Source organism: Crinia signifera, chromosome 5, assembly GCF_055691185.1.
Source record: "Crinia signifera chromosome 5, ASM5569118v1, whole genome shotgun sequence".
In the NCBI taxonomy this organism is placed as follows: domain Eukaryota; kingdom Metazoa; phylum Chordata; class Amphibia; order Anura; family Myobatrachidae; genus Crinia; species Crinia signifera.
Genome location: NC_139221.1, coordinates 290,514,340 through 290,534,144, shown reverse-complemented (window position 1 = coordinate 290,534,144; position 19,805 = coordinate 290,514,340). Strand labels below are relative to the sequence as shown.

Genomic DNA, 19,805 nt, shown 5'->3' with positions numbered 1-19,805 from the left:
CCTCTTAGACACTTGCTGCAGAGGCCCCTCAGCAACCCTCACCCACGCCGCTCAGAACGGAGGGCTATGCGCCGGTGGCTCAGGCGCATCATGACGCAGTTGTAATTATGCAAAATGACATGCCTTCCCAGCGCCCGCTCAACACAGTGATGCGTGCCGCCTCCTAGGAGGCAGCAATGAAAGCACTGAAAAATGAATTCACAAATTCGGCCCAGAATGCCATCGGCCCTTCTGGCATTTGCCAGAGTTGGCAGATGGCCAGTCCAGCCCTGTCTTAGCCCTGCCGTATTGATGTATCCAGGGAAATAACTCTAGGTTGACAAGTGAATTATTAACTTTGATTTGTAAACAAAAATTACAATGTACAATTCAATATTAACAATTAGTCAAAAGTGAAGAACTTAATCTTTAAAATGGTACCTAATTTAACAATGTTGGTTTAGAATGAGAAAAAAGTCACCAAAAATCACCTACTAGAAATAATATATACGATTATAGTTTATGTTTGCATATAAAAACAACAAAATAAGTCAAAGAAAATGCAAATTATGACCTGTAGTTTAAAATTAATATGAAGAGCTATTTTCTTTGGATATGATGGTAATAATTTGTGCTATAGCAATGACAGCTATTATTTATTCATTAATTGGCCCTTGCCTTGCAATGAAAGGCTTACCTATAATTTATGCTATTTTCATAGGATTGAGTAGATATTAAGTGGCGTTGGTGTGACTGTGTTTCGGGGGTGATAAAAGAGTGACCGCTAGATTATTTTTTTTATAATTCTTTTATTCTATAAATAAATTCTAACCTGGGAGTAATAAAGATGAAGTAAAGACGTTGCCCACACAAACCACAGGCTGCTTGGTCTCTATATCTAAACTTTCCACTCCATTTCTCTCCAAGATCCGATAAATCTCCCCGCTTAATTTAATTAAAGTATTTTGCCGCAGCTGTGCCTGCATTTTATGCTCCTGCTTCAGACAGTGCTTTTCCAACTCAGAGTGTATTGAGACGCACTTGGTCAGTGAAACACCAACTAAGCCACCCCCTGTCACTTCCCAGGAACGCCCACTAAAATCTGCTAACTCTGTGTCCATTTCCATTTCAGAACTGCATAACAATCAGAGCGCATGCACTATGTGACTCAGATACATGGGCAGACTTGCAACATTGGCCAACTGGGTGTTAGAGCGATACTGCATGCAACTTGGAATTAGGATTGATGTTAAACTCTTGCATATATGTGTTCAAAGGTGCATCTATGTTAAACTAAGGAGTTTTGCATTGTAGGGTGAGCATATGTTAGGCCCAATTCAAACCCGTTCTCTGTTCTGCAAATTCGCAGCCCGGGCGAACGTGCATGCACGCAGTACACTGTGAGCAGGCTGTCTGTATGAAGGCAGCCAGCCTTCGTTGGCTGCTCAGAGGGAGATTGACATCCTGCGGCTATTTGGGGCAGTAACCCTGCATTTTCTTGGAGTGCCCTAGAAAATACAGGCGGTTCCCCAGCCATTGGGAGGGAGGGCTGCTGATGTCATCAGAAGCCTCCTTCTCCCAATGACCTTTGCAGCGCCGAGTTAGTGTAGACATACTCAGACACACTCAGCGCTGGCGAGCAGGGGGAATTTTGAGTGATTTTCCCCTGTGTACACTGCTGTGAACGCTGGGGGAGCGTGGGGAGCTTGGCGGGTGGCGTTTACCTGCTCGCTGGGCTCTGAATACTCGCAGCCCAATGAGCATGTCTGAATCAGACCTATTATTCAATACATGAAAGAGCATACAGTTCCTCAGCTCAAACTGACCTACCAAATGATCGGTGACTCGTAAGTTCCTCAGCTCATTACTAACCCTACAGCTCAGCGCATCCCAGGGAGGCAGCCTAGAAAGTGTACTCTTTACAGCCTGCTTCTCAGTTTATAAGAGCAGGGAGCACGAGACCACATGACCTATGAATGTCCTGACTGCCTCTTACAGACAAGCACTGTGGGGTACTGTGTGGCCAATGTAATAACAAAGTAATGGTGCTGTAATGTCTGTAATGTATTTTCCCCTGTCCTCTGGAATGTCGGGCCCGGCAGCATGCAGGAGATGGCCACAGTGTGTGCCTCCATGTTGCTAGAGGACAGGGCTTCATTTACATGCTGAAATTCAGAAGGAAGCTAACCCCTAAGCTTGACTATAGCCATAGCTGGCCATAGTGGAAAGAAATGTGGAGCTTGCTTTACGTAGATGGTCAAGCAAGAGATACGCAGCCAAAAATGTGTGCTCCATTTTCAGCCAACCATGGCTGTGCTGTTCGTGTGCCTGCTGGAGCAGGGGGTCTTTCAGGTGTGCCCTACCCAGCTGATAGAGGACACATCAGGCCAAGTGGCAGGGATTTGAGAAGATGCTTCCTTAAGGTATCCACACACTATATGATATCATCTACGGACGATATCAACAATAATTTCCCCTTGATCTACTGGACGAACGACATAGTGCATAAACACAGAAAATATCGTTAACTATATTGTTCATTCAATTTACCCGACCCCGTGCTGAACATGAATCCATTGATATAGTCAAATTGAGATGCATGTACAGACGACAAAGGAGGTTCGTTAACGACCCGCATGAGCACACATATGTATATAGGCCCTTATTCAGATCTGATCTCAGTACAAATTTGTTCTCAAAATGGGCAAAACCATGTGCATGGCAGGTGGGCTGATGTAACATGTGCAGAGAGAGAGTTAAATTTGGGTGGGGTGTGTTGGAACTGAAATCTAAATTGCAGTGTATAAATAATGCAGCCAGTATTTACCCTGCACAGAAACAAAATTACTCAAACAAATCTAACTCTCTCTGCATGTGTTACATCTGCCCCACCTGCAGTGCACATGGTTTTGCCCATTTTGAGAACAAATTTGTACTGCGATCAGATCTGAATAAGGGCCATTATTATTACAATGTTCAAAAGGTCCAAAATTAGTGATATTGTTTGTAATATTGCATAGTCTGTACACACCTTTAGAAGCGTGAAGTCACCGTTAGCATCTTAATGCGACCATGCTCAGCAGGCTTCCCGACAGCAGACGTTGCCCCAGCTCAAAAAGATAAGCATGACTTAGATGAAGGCCCGCTTAAATTTATATTTGTTGAAGGAATAAATATTTCCACTGTACTTTCTTTCATCTATTATTAGGACACACAAAACTATAATCTACAGTGAATAACCCCCAAAATCAACTTTGTTAGAAAACATTGCTTCCTCCGATATTGGTTATGCTGTGTAGAAATAGCAGATAACATTATAGTCTCTATCTGAAACGCTCTAGTCTTGCATTGCGCCCATTTTAAAAGTTTATTGTTGTCTTATCTCTTCATTTTTGTCCTAGAATTCCGTAACGGACCAGCTCCAAAAACGCTACAACAGTGACCTGATATACACCTACGTGGGAGACATTCTCATTGCAGTAAACCCATTTAGAAGTTTGGATCTATATTCAACACAGGTTCAATCATGTTAAATGGTGTAGTTTGAGTTTTAAAGAAGATGAAAACTATTTATGCCAGAATTTAGTGCAATCAATTATTTTTATTACAAGTACCTAGCACCTACTTCATGGGCGTAACTAGATATTCATAGGCCCCATAACAAAATTTTGTAAGGGTCCCATATTTATCAACTGATGGTGATAAATGTGTGTCAAATTTATTGCTTAGACAGTAAAGATGGGCCCCCTGCAGCTCTGGGCCCATTGCAGATGCACCCCTTGCACCTATGGTAGTTACGCCCTTGACCTACTTTTTGTTTATTATACATGGTCTAATTGATTTTCTCTGCTGTGCCATTGTGATGGTGGATGGACGTCTGTTATGAAATACTGAGCATTTATATTTATCACAGAATGATCATCAGTTCCTGGGTTCATCATGGGTGTTCTGTAGAGTAGGACGGGAACAAATAAATCAATAATTATTCCCACAATGTGGGAATAAGCTTCCACTGCTAGGAAACACTACTTTTCATGCATTGGGTCATGATGACTTGAGTACAGAGCATGTATTTGCACTTTAACCCTTTGAGTGCCAACGTTGCTGGTAGAGATGTGCAAAATATCTGCTCAATTATCAAACAATGATGTCACTATGGTTAAAAATGGGACAGACTCGATGGGCCAAATGTCTGTTATCTGTCGTCAAAATGTTTCTATCATACAGATGGTCACAGTCTTAAATTACAAACAAGAAGAAACCTGTAAGTTAGCCATTTTCACTAAATGAGATGGACGTGTGCCAGATTCTTGGAAAGATTCATCTAGGAACAACGACTGCTTTGTCTTGTACACCTTTTCCACTGCTGCAATTACTGAACCTGGGTTATTGCTGGGTCTACACCGGTCACAGCTTGGTGTAAATAACCCAGGTCGAGTGACATGGGAACCTGACCTTGATAGCTTCCACTGTATTAATTTACTAATGGACACGTCTTAAAGACTCCACAGGTGGTACTAATTATTTAATTTGTGATTTTTGCAAGGAGAGCTGGAAAACATGCACTGTGAGGGTGCTATGAGGGTTGTATTCGACAAACACTGGTGTCAGAGATACAGCATAATGCTACATTTTAATTTTATATTAGGAAAATAAATCACTTTGACAAGGCTTATAGTGTGTGTATATTTAAGCAACATAAGATAATACCAATTCTGTTTTTCTAGCATTCACAAGCATACATTAGTGCAAAGAGGGCATCGAACCCCCCACACATCTTTGCTGTTGCTGATATAGCTTATCAGTCTATGGTGAATTACAATTCAGATCAGGTAAGTTATTATTTGGAAATAGAATATCTACCACAAATGACTTTTGCAGCAGGTCTGATTTAATACTGATGTGGCAGTGTGACTTTATCATCCAAATCAGTAAAACTGGGCATACACTATACAATTATCTGGAAGATCATCTGCTAGATCTGGCTGGTTAAGATAAAAATCTGGTAATGGTTGAGAGCAATTGATAATGGACCATTTGTTCCCAAACAATGGAAAACTGCCCAAAACTGTTGTTCCGACAAATTGGTTAAATCGCAAATTTAATCAATTTGTATGAACGAAAGTTTTTGCCAATTTTCCAGTGTATGAGAGCTAATGGTCCATTGTCATTTGCTCTCAACCATTACCAGATTTTAATTCCAACCAGACAGATTGGACAGTGGGTTGTATAGTGTATGCCCAGCTCTAAACAGCTTACTCAATTTATATTATTTTATTGACTGTATACTGTACTTGCCCAGGTTTCTTACATATGTGTTTTAAAAGCCCAGGAATACAGTAGTGTGTTGGTTTTGCTGAGAGCTTTTGGGTTTTGGTAAGAGCCGGAAGAGGGGTCCTGGGGTTGGATGTGAGAAGAGATGGTGGGTGTTCATCAATTTGGGCCCCCTTCATCAATTTTGGGTCTAACTAGGGTTCATTAGCCGTACGGCTTTTGTAAAATGCTGTCGGCCCGATCATGTATATTTCATACAGTCTGGAACATGAGCAGAGACGACGGCGTCTCTGTGAGACTTAAAATCTGCTGCTGAAAACCCAGGGAGATGTACCTGGTAAATTTCTCCTTGTATGTTTTTTAGTGATATAGGATTATTCTGTATTTAGTTAGAACAAGCCTGCAAATTATTTTATTTTAATATTTATTTATGTTTTGCTGCAAAATAAAATTGGTTAAGGCCATTTGCACAAAATCAACAGACTTGTGTCATCTGTCAGCTGCTGCATGCTGCCATGGTACCCGTTCCCTTTTTGCACGTGGTGGAGAATTAGCTTGCATTATCTGCGCATAAGTGAAGGGAGCACATGCTTTAAGAGTCCTACAGAAAGTAGGTCTGTAATCTGCTTGGACGGAAAATAAGATTTGGCACAAAGTAAAACTGTAGGTGTGATCCTCAGCAGAGACTTTCTCAGCGTGTGACATGCTGGGAACTGTGGTGCCTCATATACAGAAGCAGGTCCAATTTGTGCTTTCTCTGCCTGATTGTGAAAATCTGTACAGTTAAAGGGCCATCACCTTTTTGGAAACCAGTACTGATACATGTCCTTGGTGAAAGTGGATACAAAATTGCTGGAAAAACCAACATCAGGGTCCAGCAAGAAACCACTTGGCAACATTAGTTGGAAGTGGAACAGCACGAGGAGCATGAGATCCTTAAAGAGGTGATGCAGCATCAACATGCCTGGCCATGCTTCCCCAAATGTTCCAACCACCTCCAGCTCCATACAAGCTAGTAACTTTCTTAAAAAAGATGAAAGCTAATGATGACGTGGAGGCATATGTGACCATGTATGAGAGGACTGCCTAGCAGGAGAGCTGGCGTAAAGAACAGTGGGCTACAGCTGTGCACCAGCTAAGTGATTTGTAAAACGTGGACCATTGGTAGACCTTGAGGACTGGTTTGGCCACTGCTGAGTTATACTGTATGTCTAGAATTATATCAGGGACGTGCAGTCAGGGGATGCAGTGCCTCCCCTATCATAATGATTTGAATAATAAAAATAATAAAAAGAAGATATTTATATATCTTCTTTTATTATTTTCATAATTTCTACCTCTCCCCCTGCCTCCTACCATCTTACACTGCTGCATGTGAGGGTGGGAGGCAGCGGGAGAGGTGCCTCCCGCTGTTAACATTAAAACACCGGGCAGAGGGTGGTGGGTAGGGGAGGGCAGGGTGCAGCAATGGGCTGTAAAAGCCCATTGAAAATGAATGGGGAAGCGGCACTCATACTAGTGCCGCAATGACAGGGGCAACAGTATGAATGCACGCCCCCAGATGTGATTGGGTCAGCGGATCCAGTGATAGATCCGCTGTTCAATCACACACATGCAGGGCCCACCTGGATAGGATGCAGCAGCGCGGCAGCGCGGAGTCCGGCGCCGCTGGGAGATAGCCGCTGTCACCGCCGAGGAGAGGTGAGTCCGCTGGGGGAGGGGGGCGCATGTACGCCCTGCTGCCTGTGCCCGGCCACTGCATATACCATATAGCATGGTATGCGGGGGTGGGAGCGGGGCGGGGGGTCCCGTGGCTGTGGTCCCGTGCGGGGAGATCAGTGCCTCCCCAGGCAATGACCTCACCGCACGTCACTGAATTATATTATGCAAACTGTTTAATGTTACTCACCTGAGATGCTCAGTTTATAATCCCCAAATTGATGGGTTGGTAGAGGTGTCCAAAAAAACCTTAAAATGATGAAAAGGGTTGTTGATAAAGAAGGGAAAAACTGGGATTACTTATTGCAATATTTGATGTTGGCCATTAGAGAAGTACCTTTGTCTTCTATGGGATTCTTCCTTTTGTATGGGAGATATCCCAAAAGGTTGCTAGATGTTGCTAAAGAGACATGGGAAGGGTAGCCCACACCCTATAAAAGTGTAACTGAACATGTATCACAGATGCAGGACAGGATTGCGGCTGTAGTGCCTATTGTCAAGAAACATATGGAGCAGGCCCAGCAAGCTCAACAGGGAGTGTACATTCGTAATTTCCAGGTATGTACATTTGTCCCTGGGGATAGGTTTCTTCATTTGATCCCCACAGTGGAAAGCAAGTTTTTGGCTTTATAGCAAGGTCCATTTGAGATCAGGAAGAAAGTAAATCTGGTGAACTAAAAAGTATATCAACTAGGTAGGGATGCCAATCCTGGAGCATTTTTTGTTCCCCTAATCAGCCTCTGAAAGTATAGAGTAGCCCTCTCAAATGAATCTATCCACAAGAAATTGCAATCGCCATTTTTCCCAATGTAAAGGTGTCATAGACACTGTCAGCTATTTAAAAGAACAAGGCTAACAAATTCCTTATGAGGAGCATACAGTGATAATATATTATCATTGACCAACGGGTAAAGGTTAACATAAAGCCTTATTGAATTCCTGAAGCACAGTGAGAGGCTGTCTTTCAAAATATTAAGTACAGTATATAGAACTTGGTGTCATTGAGGAGTCTAACGGTATCCAGCCCCAACCAGATAGCAGCCTAATCTTCTGCAATGATTTTCATAAGTTAAATCCAGTGTCCAAGTTTTATACATACTCCATGTCCCATTAGGATGTTGTTAGAGAGGCTAGTCACAGCCAGATATCTCACCACACTGGACCTGACAAACAGTTATAGGCAGTCCCCATTACAATACGGTGGTAGTGGTGGTGAGCAGGTTTATTTGCTACAGGTACCTTACCTACTGTATGTGTTTTAAAACCCCAGGAATATTGTGTTGGTTCTGCTGAGAACTAGATAAGGGGGTCCTTGGGTTGGATGTGAGAAGAGAGGTTGGGTCTTCATCCATTTAGGCCCAATTCGGGTCTTTGGGCTTTTAGGTTGGGCTTGGGCTGATCATTTCTCTCACATGGCCTGGGGAAAGAGGAGACAATGTAGTCTCTGTGAGAGATACCTTTAAATCTTGTTATTATTATTATTTAGCGAGTTAGGGGTATTCTGTGTTTATTCTGGCAGATGTCAGTTGCACCAAACCAACAGACTTGTGTACACTGCAATCTACCCCAGGAGACATTTTCCCCTGACCTTGTTACAATATATATATATATATATATATATATATAAATAAATATATATATATATATATATATATATATATATATATATATATATATATATACAGAATATCATATTGGCAGATATGTATGTTTTCAATGTCTTTGACTCAAGGCAAAAAATAATTATTACACACCGCAAAATATTAATGAGTGGGGCCTCAGATTTTTGCTCTCAATGACAGTGTTACCTTTCAGTTTTACCAAACTAATATTTGTTCTTTCCTTAGTGCATAGTTATTTCTGGTGAGAGTGGCTCAGGAAAGACTGAGGGTGCTCATCTTCTGGTCCAACAACTCACTGTTCTTGGAAAGGTACAGTAACCCTTACTGTCTATAGCCTGCATGAAATACAGTATGGGCGGCTTCAACTAATACACAGCGCTTATCATTACACACAATCTCGACATAGATAGAGATAGGGCAGTTTTTCCGACAGTATTAACATCCTGTTTTATGGGAATCAGTGGGGCTAAGGACTAAATAAACAGACATCACTCATACACCCAATTCGCATGCGCGCACACACACACACACACACACAGCATACATGCTCCATACCTCCCAACTATCTTGATCACAGTGGGACAGACAATTAAATGATGTCTGTGTTACCCCTCAGGCTGCGAATGGAAGTTTATATACAACATCCATTTGAAACCAGTGCGAGCGCACACGCATTGCGAATGGTGGGCCGGCGTACCACCATTCGCAAAGGTAGAATCCGGTTCACTCGCAAGGATGCAAATTCGCATCTGAGTGAATGAACCAGAATAAAGTCCAAGGTACAGATAATGTAATATAATATCTAAACTTGCTTTTCGTTTGACTGTACTGATGTAAATGATACTTTCGCACATAACAAGCATTAATCTTGCTAATTCTACTGACAATTGTTACATTTATAATTGCAGTATTTTTAATCTTTCCTATTTGTTAATAAAAAGATTATTCAAGCACACTTCAGTTATTGTAGTAAAATGTCATCCTTTGAAGCTCATAAATCAATGTTTAAATAAATTTTCCTTTGGGGTAAGTTAAAACAGAATCATTTGTTCAAAATCAACATAAACAAAGCCAATCGTGTGCCTGAAATTTACCTAAAGATGTTATGGGAATTTCCATTGCAAAACAGCCATATTTAACTTTAGTGAAATAAATGATTGTTTGTTTTCCAAAGCGCTTCAAGGAAGAGCAATGATATTTGCTCGGTTCAGTGGAAAGTGTAGCACAGTTATAGACTGGAATTATACTGGGCATGAAACTTATACCGGTTTTTAAACTACAACACAAGAGGGCCCCAAGGCTAAATTATTGGTAAGCAAACATACACCCCCACCACTAGTTCCCCCCCCCCCTCCCGTCATACTTTTTGAAAAAATAAAGGGGTGTGGTCTCATGGGAAAAAGCCCAGTTGCTGTGGCCCTTAAACATTATACCAACCAGTGGCGTAACTATAAATTCTGCTCCCCCCTGCCAAAAAGTTTGTGGTGCCCCCCCCTCCAGGCTCCTCTCCAGCATGTTTCTCCAGCATGTGACGTGATGACGTCACACACATAAGGGAGAAGCTGAAGCAGGAGAGAGGAAGAGAGACCAGCAGACACTGCTGCTTCCCTTGGCTCCGACGCATCCCAGGCCATCCTAGCATGCCCATCTGCCCGCCCATCCTGTACACAGCCAATAGCCGGCTCTGTGTACAGTCAACTGAATCAGCGCACCCGCGCTGTGGCTGACTCACCTCCAGTGCTCAGTCAGTGGGCAGCGGCAGGCAGCAGCATGTCAGTGAGTCGAGCGGGTGCCGGCGCCCACACAGACCCTGCTACTGCTTGCTCCCCCAAGCGGCTGCTGGGGCTGCCTTACAGTAGTTACGCCACTGATACCAACTGTAGAAGTGTTCCTTGCATATTATGCCCATTGTTATAGTGCCCCTTAGCTGATTTGCCACCTTTGCAACACCTGCCTGGCGAATCGAAGAGCAGGAACCCCACTGTGCATACTGTACTGTGACTGCTGGCCATAACCCCACAGTGCATACTGTACTGTGACTCCTAGCCATAACCCCATTGTGCATACTGTACTGTGACTGCTGCCCATAACCCCACTGTGCATACTGTACTGTGACTGCTGTCTGTACCCCACCATTTGTTAATGTTACTGTTACTGCTGCCTATACCCCACAGTTTGTTAACAGTATTGTGACTGCTGCCTGTACCTCACCATTTGTTATTGGTACTGTGATAGCTGGCCATACCTCCCCCATTGCCCGGCTCTCTGCAATGGGGGAAGGGGTAGTGTGACTTGGGCCCCTCCATCAGGCCTGGTGGACCTCCCCCATCTCTGCACCACTGTTGATGGTTGTAATGGGGGAATTGGAAAGTGTACTGCAATGTTTGAGTCTGCCACATAAATAGGCACATTATACAGTAGATTTAAAAAATCTGCAATGTCTATGGGATGTTTTCCTTTCGGTACATTGATAGAGTGGGGGACATATATAACTTGGCATTTGAATTCTGCCTGCTTTTGACTTCCCAGGCAAACAACAGAACATTACAAGAGAAGATTTTACAAGTGAATAACCTGGTGGAAGCGTTTGGGAATGCTTGCACCATCATTAACGAAAACTCAAGTCGCTTTGGGAAATACCTAGAAATGAAATTCAAAAAGAACGGATCAGTAGTAGCAGCCCAGATATCTGAATACCTCCTGGAAAAATCCAGAGTTGTCCATCAGGCTATGTAAGTGCTCTTAATAATCCGAACACCATTTTTTTTTTACCTATGCTGCTTATAGTAACTTAGTTGGACAAACCACACAATTCCATGTGTAGTTTGCATATGCAACACACCAGCCAGTTAACTATGCAGCCATTAAGAATGCGTTTAAAACTATTTGTAGCTCAGTCGTGCAATCCTTCATGGGTGTCCTAACTTAAATTGCTGATCTGTTATCTCTAAGCTTAGATTTTGCACTTGTTCGGCCTAATTAAACTATGCCTGTAATGTGGTCTGTGGGGAAAGGTATTGGGACATAGCTCCACCCCTGACACTCATGAAGCCCTGTTTCCAGGTTCTAATTGGCCAGTTAGTGGAAGAATTGGAATGATCATCAGTTGGTTAAACTGTCAATCTTTATCCATTACATCTTGAGGTTAATTTGCAATATCACCATCAATGGTAACAATCAATGGCAACCACACCAATGGCCATCCCAATTTCCTACAGTTGAGCTGCATGGGAGCAGTCTAGAAGGTGGGAGTTGGCTATGGGTCCAATCTCTGGTCATAGACAGAGCAGAAATGGGGGAGGGAATGGGAAGTAGCATGACATCATACAGTAGGTGTTATAAGTGCTGGTGATGCTGAGCAGGTGGAGGTGAGGGGATTTAACCCTTTGCATCCAATTTTTTTTATTTCTTTTTGCAATTCAAACAACATTTTTTGTAATTCATTTATTTAAAAAATGGTCTACATTGAATGTTGAACGATGTCAATGTTCTTATGTTAAAGTGGCTCACCATTGGATCTGCTACTAGCGCTAGGGCTGTTGAGCTTGACTAGACATTGGACCTGAAAGGGTGAAAAAGAGCTCTTTCAGGTTACAAAAAAATATACATATATACATTTGAATAATATACATTTTATTTTTATATAAAATAACACAGTGACTTGCTAAATGAAAATGTAAAATTAGTTATTTATTAGCTGCCAGTGACCGTTGATAAAGATCATATATTTAGTTCATGATTTACCTACTAAAAAAAAAGACAATGAAGTTGCATTACTGAGTGAGGCCTGTTCCTAAAAGCCACTGAATGCAACTAATAGCCCAGGGACCCCACATGAACCTCATTGAGATCCCTTATCCGTCTGTAGAAAAGGGTTGGGTAGAGGATTCCTGGCGGGAAGCTCTAAACTAAAAATGTGGTAAAACCCCCATTATCTTTTCGTATTCAGTAAACCTCCTCCATCGGGGCACCACTGTGGAGGGAATTGACAGATTTTGCTGGCAAAACCCTATAGAACGCTATGGGCTTCTCTCCACAGCGCTGTGTGAGGGATCCATCAAGGATCCCTCCCAACATGCCGCGTGGCTGGCGGCGTCACAAAGAACATGCGCAGAGGGACTCCCGTGTCTGAGACTCAGAATCCAGGGACAGCGTTGCATCCCAAAGGACAGTTCGGTACTCTTTACCTAGAACGGCGCCCGCGATTGAAATCGCGGGCGTCGGGGGTAAAAATCGCGGTGATCGCGGTCATCGCGGGCATCGCGGCTAAATCGGGATGGCCGCGATGCCCGCGATGACCGCGATCACCGCGATTTTCCCATAGGAAACAATGTTAAAACGGCAGATTGACCGCGATTTTACTATTAAATGCCTCAATGGACCCGATTTGGGGCCAAATAGGCCAAATTAACCCTTAAATGGCCCCCCAAATTTTTAACGCCACCCCACGATCCACGCCAACCCGAAGCGTGGCGAGCGCAGCGAGCCCGCGAGGGGCGGCGGTACGCGTCCTCCGACCTTTTCATGCCCTACTATCCACTAGGGCGTGGTGTGAGAATATAATAGTGTGGCGAGCGCAGCGAGCCACCGAGCCCGAAGCGTGGCGAGCGCAGCGAGCCCCGCGAGGGGACGCGGATACCTTCACAGGTAGACGCGTCCCCTCGCGGGCTTCACAGGTGTCCGCGTCGCCACGGACACCTGTGAAGCCCGCGAGGGGACGCGCATACCTGTGAAGGTATCCGCGTCCCCTCGCGGGGCTCGCTGCGCTCGCCACGCTTCGGGCTCGGTGGCTCGCTGCGCTCGCCACACTATTATATTCTCACACCACGCCCTAGTGGATAGTAGGGCATGAAAAGGTCGGAGGACGCGTACCGCCGCCCCTCGCGGGCTCGCTGCGCTCGCCACGCTTCGGGTTGGCGTGGATCGTGGGGTGGCGTTAAAAATTTGGGGGGGCATTTAAGGGTTAATGGGCTCTGTGGCCCATTTAACATTGATTCCTATGGCCAAATCGGGTGGATTGAGCCATTTAACAGTAAAATCGGGTCCATCGCGCCTTTTAACATTGATTCCTATGGGAAATCGGGAGCATCGCGTCGCGGGCATCGCGGGTACATTTATGTGCGGCCGCGACGCGACCGACACGATTTCCATGTTTAACATGGGTTTCAATGGGAAATCGCGGGCATCGCGTCGGTCGCGTCGCGGCCGCACATAAATGTACCCGCGATGCCCGCGACGGGCGCCGTTCTAGGTAAAGAGTACCGACAGTTCTTATAGCAAGTGCTGTCCTTTGTGTTCATAGTCTCATATGTTAGTGCATATGCTATTATTATGAATGCGGTAGCCGGCGAATACTGGTAAAGTGGGTCCACGCATGTTAAATATTGATGTTGTAATTGGTTGCTTTGTTTCGGAGTTATGTGGCAAAATAACCATTCCCTGTTTTACAATGCATCATCATTGTGCTCTGGAAAATGTGACAGTTTGAGAACTCTCCCTGTGCACCTGCTTGGTGACCTGGATCATGTGACCTGCTGTGTGGTCAGTTATTTACAGCCACCTACTATCCAAGGAACTTAGACTTAATTATTATTATTATTATTATTATTATTATTATTATTATTATTATTCAATTAGTGAATCACATATTCTAAAAAATAAGATAACATTTAAAAATAGTTTTCTTTATATTCTTATAGAGGAGAGAAAAATTTCCACATCTTCTATTATATTTATGCCGGGTTGTCTGAAAAGAAGAAACTTGTACACTATAAATTGCCAGAAAACAAGCCTCCCAGGTAACACAATACATTAAACTGAGAGATGTTTGCACATGACGGTAAGAAATGACTTTGCCACTCTCATTTAAGTGCTAATCATTTATCTTTCAAATTTCAGATACATGCAAAATGAGCATATTAAAGTGGTTCAAGATTTTATGAATAACACGTTCTATAAAAGTCAGTTTGACTTAATTGAACAGTGTTTCAAGGTAATAGGTTTTACACTGGAGGTGAGTGATAACATCTCTTTCCTTATCTGACTTACTGGAGTTGGCAGCTGGTGCTATAATAATGTGTTCTGCATAAACCAGTGTTATCCTTGAAACTATTCATATGTATATATTTTTAATTTGATTCATAATATCAAACATAAAGAAACATGATTGTGTCTTACGTTATTACGGTATGTGTGTATTGATTTGTTATGTCTGTGTTTATTAGCTTGTCAGTCATGGTATTTATGTCACTAGCTTGTGTAACTTTTGTTCTCTGTGCTCAAATGTATTTAATAAATAATGTCAGGGGTAGGGAGGCCAATCCCGGGGCATTTTTTCAATCCCGGAATTTGGGATTGAAAAATGCTCGATCCCGGGATTGGCCTCCCTAATAAAAAAAAATAGGCCCTTCCTCCAAATGTCACTATAAAAGGTCTTCTAAGCCTGCCCCAACCCCCCCCCCCCCACGACACCAGTCTTCCCCGTGTGCATCCTCAATGCACCGTCACTTACGGCGGCGGTGTTACAGGTCACAGGCAGGAGCAGCAGCACCCTCTATCTCCGGCAGGCGGCTGGGGTTGGCACAGCGGGCGTCTGTCCGGGTTTGGGACAGTGTGCTGTGCTGACAGGCATAGCGGCGGCCAGGCTGCGCTAGTTGACGTGATGTCAGGGGTCACGTTCCTGGGCGCCGCCATGCTTGTCACACAGCACACTGTCCCGACTCAGAACAGTGGCACCGGGCGGGGGTAAGGAGCATTCAGCCGGGCAGCGTCTGAGCCATATTCTAAGGTGCTCAGAGCGGCCCGACTTTAAACAAAAAGTTAATTTTTGCATGGGGATACTATTCCCAGAATACCGGGATTGGAAGCTTCAATCCCGGGATTTAAATCCCGACGATTTTAGGCCAAAATCCCAGGATCCCGCTGATCCCAGGATTGGTCTCCCTAGTCAGGGGTATGGAAGTGAAAAACCCCATGTCGACCTCTTGATTGTCGACCTTCCCCATGTCGACCTTCCTGCACGTCGACTTTCCTGCACGTCGACCTTCAGTCATGTCCACCTTAATGCATGTCGGCTTAGCGATGTCGACCTAACGCTTCTAGACCTAATGCTTCTAGACCTAGTGACCGTATCCCAATGTCAGCATCTGGAGCAGAGACAGCAGCCCCCTGTAGCAAGACATTACGGGGGAAATTTAATAAGATGGGATTTCTATTTCACTTGAGATGTTGCTAGGGGCAACCAATAAGAATGTACGTCTTATTTATTTAGCACCTTATAGAAGATACGTTAATAGATAGTATCTGATTGTTTGCCCATAGTAACATCCCATCTGAAATAGAACTCCTATCATATAAAGGTGTATTAGGCCTGGAGAAGTGATAAAGTGGAAAGTCAGAACGCACCAGCCAATCAGTTGGGTCTGAAAAATGAAAGTGAGAAGTTGATTGGCTGGTGCATTATCACCTTCCAATGTATCACTGCTTTATCACTTTACCAGGCTTAATGCTGTACATCTGCCCCAATGAAACCTTTCCTTTGTAGGTGACTTTGGGGTCTATTTACTAATCCTTGGGGAGAGATGAAGTGGATAGCGATAAAATACCAACAAACTTGCTTCCATAGGCATGCGCAAAGGGTGTGCCAGTTGTGCAAAGGCACACCCTAATGCACTTGCCCAGCACAGCCCACAACTATAACAACACCACTTGCCACGTCATGCCTGCTAGCTCCCAGCCACCATGGCAATTTCAGTTACATGATGGGCATCACGCCGATGGCAGGGAATTGATTTAGTCACTGAGACGCATGGAAGGGAGTCCAATGCTCTGCCCAGCTCCGTCACCTTATAACCGTGGCGCGGCGTGATACAAAGTTATGCCGCAGTGCACATCATTGCACCCACCTATGCTCACTCTCTCTCTCCTCCGGGGCCCCCTACTGGGGGTTGGGGAAAGGAGAATGGCATAGTGTGCCATGTTGGGGGTAAGGAGGCTGGCATAATGTGCCATGTTGGGGGAAGAATGCTGGCATAATAATTCCCTATATTTAGTTTGCATTGATGCCCATGTTGATAGACACGCCGAGTTGGCGGTGGTAGATGTGACCAGTAAGCGGTGATAGACATGCCTCACCAATGGTACACCTGCTAATAAAATGGGCTGTGCACCCCTATGTTTGCTTCTGTAAAACAGAGAAAAGTACTCTCTTGCAGGGGACACAGACACACTTATAAGTAACGCAACATATCATGGAATATAAAATAAAGAGATATATCAAAAGGACGTACAAATACAAAAGACAGGTCATATTTGCAAATAGTACTAAGCTGTGTACAGTATAATTATTATCATAGGAACAAATAGTCTTTCTATGCAGTAGAAAGCAGGGCCGGGACTTGGCAGTGTTATGGGATGTACTGTACATGCACTGGCGTAACTAAGCCACCGCAGCCCCCGCCATGGCGGGGAGGCGCAGAGTATCTATGGGCGCCTGGGGGGCTGCGGTGCTATAGTTACCCGCTGCGCTGCTGCCCGGCCGCATCTGCGGTCACTGCCCGTCACTCGCTCCCGGCGCCGGCTCCTGCTGATAATGAAAAGTGACACTTAGAAAATGGCTGCCCCCGTATTGCAGACAGTTTTGGCAGCCATTTTCTAAGAGTCACTTTTCATTATCAGCAGGAGCCGGCACCGGGAGCGAGTGACGGGACAGTGACGCAGATGCGGCCGGGCAGCAGCGCAGCGGAGTCAGCGCAGACAGGTATGGGTATGGGTATGGGTAGGGGGGGGGGGGGGCGCGCCGAAAAAAATAGGCGGGGGGGCGCAAAATATATAGTTACGCCACTGTGTACATGATATAGTTAGAGACAGTGGCGGCCAGTGTGCAGCCTCCACTGTTTGGGCCCCTCCTCACATCTAGAGTAGTAGAGTCTAAGCACTAGAGCGCCCAGACTCTACTGTGCATGCACGGACCTCCTGAAAAAAAATGGCGTTGTCAACATTTCTCAGTGATTCCGGGAGCACTGCGGCCTTCATCATGGGTCTCCGGACAGATATGTATGGCTGCAGTGTATGCAGTGTGGGCCCCCCAGGGACTCTGGGGCCCGTGTACACCGCGCACATTGCACCCAATATAAATACACCACTGTTTAACATGGAGAATAGCAACTACAGTAATCTAGATATCATTTTATAGAATGTACAGTACTTGAAAAAATTATAACAACAGCTGCTGATTGGTTGCTATGGGCAACTGCTCCACTTGCCCTTTGAAAATTTGATACATTTATCCAAATGTCTTAAATACAGACTACAAGGGTATTTTGGAGGGTTCAGCTGTAAGTAATCCATGGAGATGCGGGCTGCCCCCAGAGTTTGTGCTGTCTGCAGTGCCAGCTCTTCCACTAGACATAAGCCAAGTGCTGCAGCAAATTATCACACTGCAGCAGCTGGCTCCTGTCACTGCAGAAGAGCCCGGTCGTTGGTGTAACTCCCTCCAAGAATGACACCCAGGTGTGTGCCAAACCTGCCCAAAGTTCTTGCATGTACAGTGAATCATTGCGATATGCAACTATAAGGAATAATACTTTTGGGGCCACCCTGCAAGCAATGATAAATATGACCAATCATGTAACATATCTGAATGTTGGCTTGTACATAATACTGACACTGTTCTTAATCAGGATAATGCTTGCTTGCAGGAACTGGGAAGTGTGTACAGCATCCTGGCTGCTATTCTGAATGTAGGGGACATTGACTTCACTTCAGTGGCATCAGAACATCAGATAGACAAAAGCAATATCTCTAATCCATCAGTACTTGAGAACTGTAAGAGTTCCTCTTTTTTCTCCACTTATTTTGTTTTCATTTGATTTTTCATGTTGCTGCAGAAATTAATGTGTAAATATACTTTATTATTTTATCATAAATATTGTAATACATTTATTTTGCAGTGCATCAGATTGATGAATCAGTCCAGCGGAGTCTATGGTGTAATTGCTGTTCTAAACAATTGCACACATTAGGAATGATCTAATAGATCTATTAGATCTAAGCCAATTAACCTATCTATTTTATGTAGGTCTGTGGGAGCAAGGACAGATTGGCCATCAGCTTCCCAGTGTGTTGCATTTTACAGTTTTTCATAAAAATATAATAATTGTGTATATATATATATATATATATATATATATATATATATAATATAATATATAGGAACACAGTTGGGCGGCACTCAACTGTCTTTAAAAATGGAAATAAAGTCCATCTGCACACATTTTGATGAGCCCCAGATCATCATCTTGCTTACTCCATTGCGTAAAAAACCTTGAAAAATGAACCAAATATTAAAGTTTTCATCTATCGGCAGGGGCGAATTTAGGGGCCAGGCCGCCCCTAGGCACAACATTTTTTGCCCCCCCCCCCCTCCCCCTATTTTAATGTAATCATAAATGTATATATACAAGTTGAGTATCCCGTATCCGAGTATCCGTTATCCGAATTATTCCGAAAACCATACATTCCAGAAAGTGAAAAAAAAATATTTTTTTTGCTAAAAACTCACTGGGGACATTTGTAACAGCACTACTGGTGACATGATATGTAACTGGCACTATATATGTGCAAAAAAATGATTGCTTGGCATTCAAATTCAATATCTGAGATAGTACACAAATTTTGTTTCATGTTTTGAAACCTTGTTTTTTCAACAAATAAAATATTTGTGTGTATTTTATGTGGTAATAAAATATATTTGTGTGAATTTTATGTGTTTATACAGCATAAATGCAAGATACTTCAAAATACATAATTGAAATATTAAAATATTCCGAAATACGGAATAATCCGTTATCCAAAATTCTCCTGGTCCCGAGCATTTTAGATACGGGATACTCAACCTGTATATTGTTATTTATATATTTCATAAAAATTTAACTGTAGCCCACCTTAATATTTTTTTAAGCACTCTGGACTGCTCACTGTATGGAGGACCCGGAGGGAGGCAGGCACTTATTAGTACAGTGATTAGCACAGTGTCTCCATCAGTCTCTCTCTGGCTCACCCACTGTGACTGACTGAGCGCAGGAAGGATCTGCGCGCCACTCAGCTCAGCTGCTGGATACACAGCAGCCAATAGACTGTGTGTGTGGAGTAGCCAATGGGCGGGAGCCGGCAGCAATGAGCCTGAACCATTTCCGGACGCGCAGGGGGACC

At 43.8% G+C, this 19,805-nt stretch overlaps 1 protein-coding gene across 5 annotated transcripts in view; it reads left to right on the top strand.

The window, feature by feature from the left end:
* Window positions 1-19,805, top strand: part of MYO3A (myosin IIIA) — a 199,572-nt gene that overhangs the window by 88,530 nt on the left and 91,237 nt on the right. For 4 of the 5 annotated variants that reach the window (XM_083189240.1, XM_083189241.1, XM_083189244.1 and 1 more), the window contains 8 exons: window positions 3,381-3,497; window positions 4,707-4,811; window positions 7,435-7,530; window positions 8,820-8,903; window positions 11,124-11,326; window positions 14,294-14,392; window positions 14,493-14,607; window positions 18,293-18,419. In XM_083189240.1, coding sequence (XP_083045366.1) covers window positions 3,381-3,497; window positions 4,707-4,811; window positions 7,435-7,530; window positions 8,820-8,903; window positions 11,124-11,326; window positions 14,294-14,392; window positions 14,493-14,607; window positions 18,293-18,419 — 946 coding nt within the window. The remainder of the gene's footprint in view (window positions 1-3,380; window positions 3,498-4,706; window positions 4,812-7,434; window positions 7,531-8,819; window positions 8,904-11,123; window positions 11,327-14,293; window positions 14,393-14,492; window positions 14,608-18,292; window positions 18,420-19,805) is intronic. The other variant, XM_083189243.1, reaches the window with a different exon arrangement.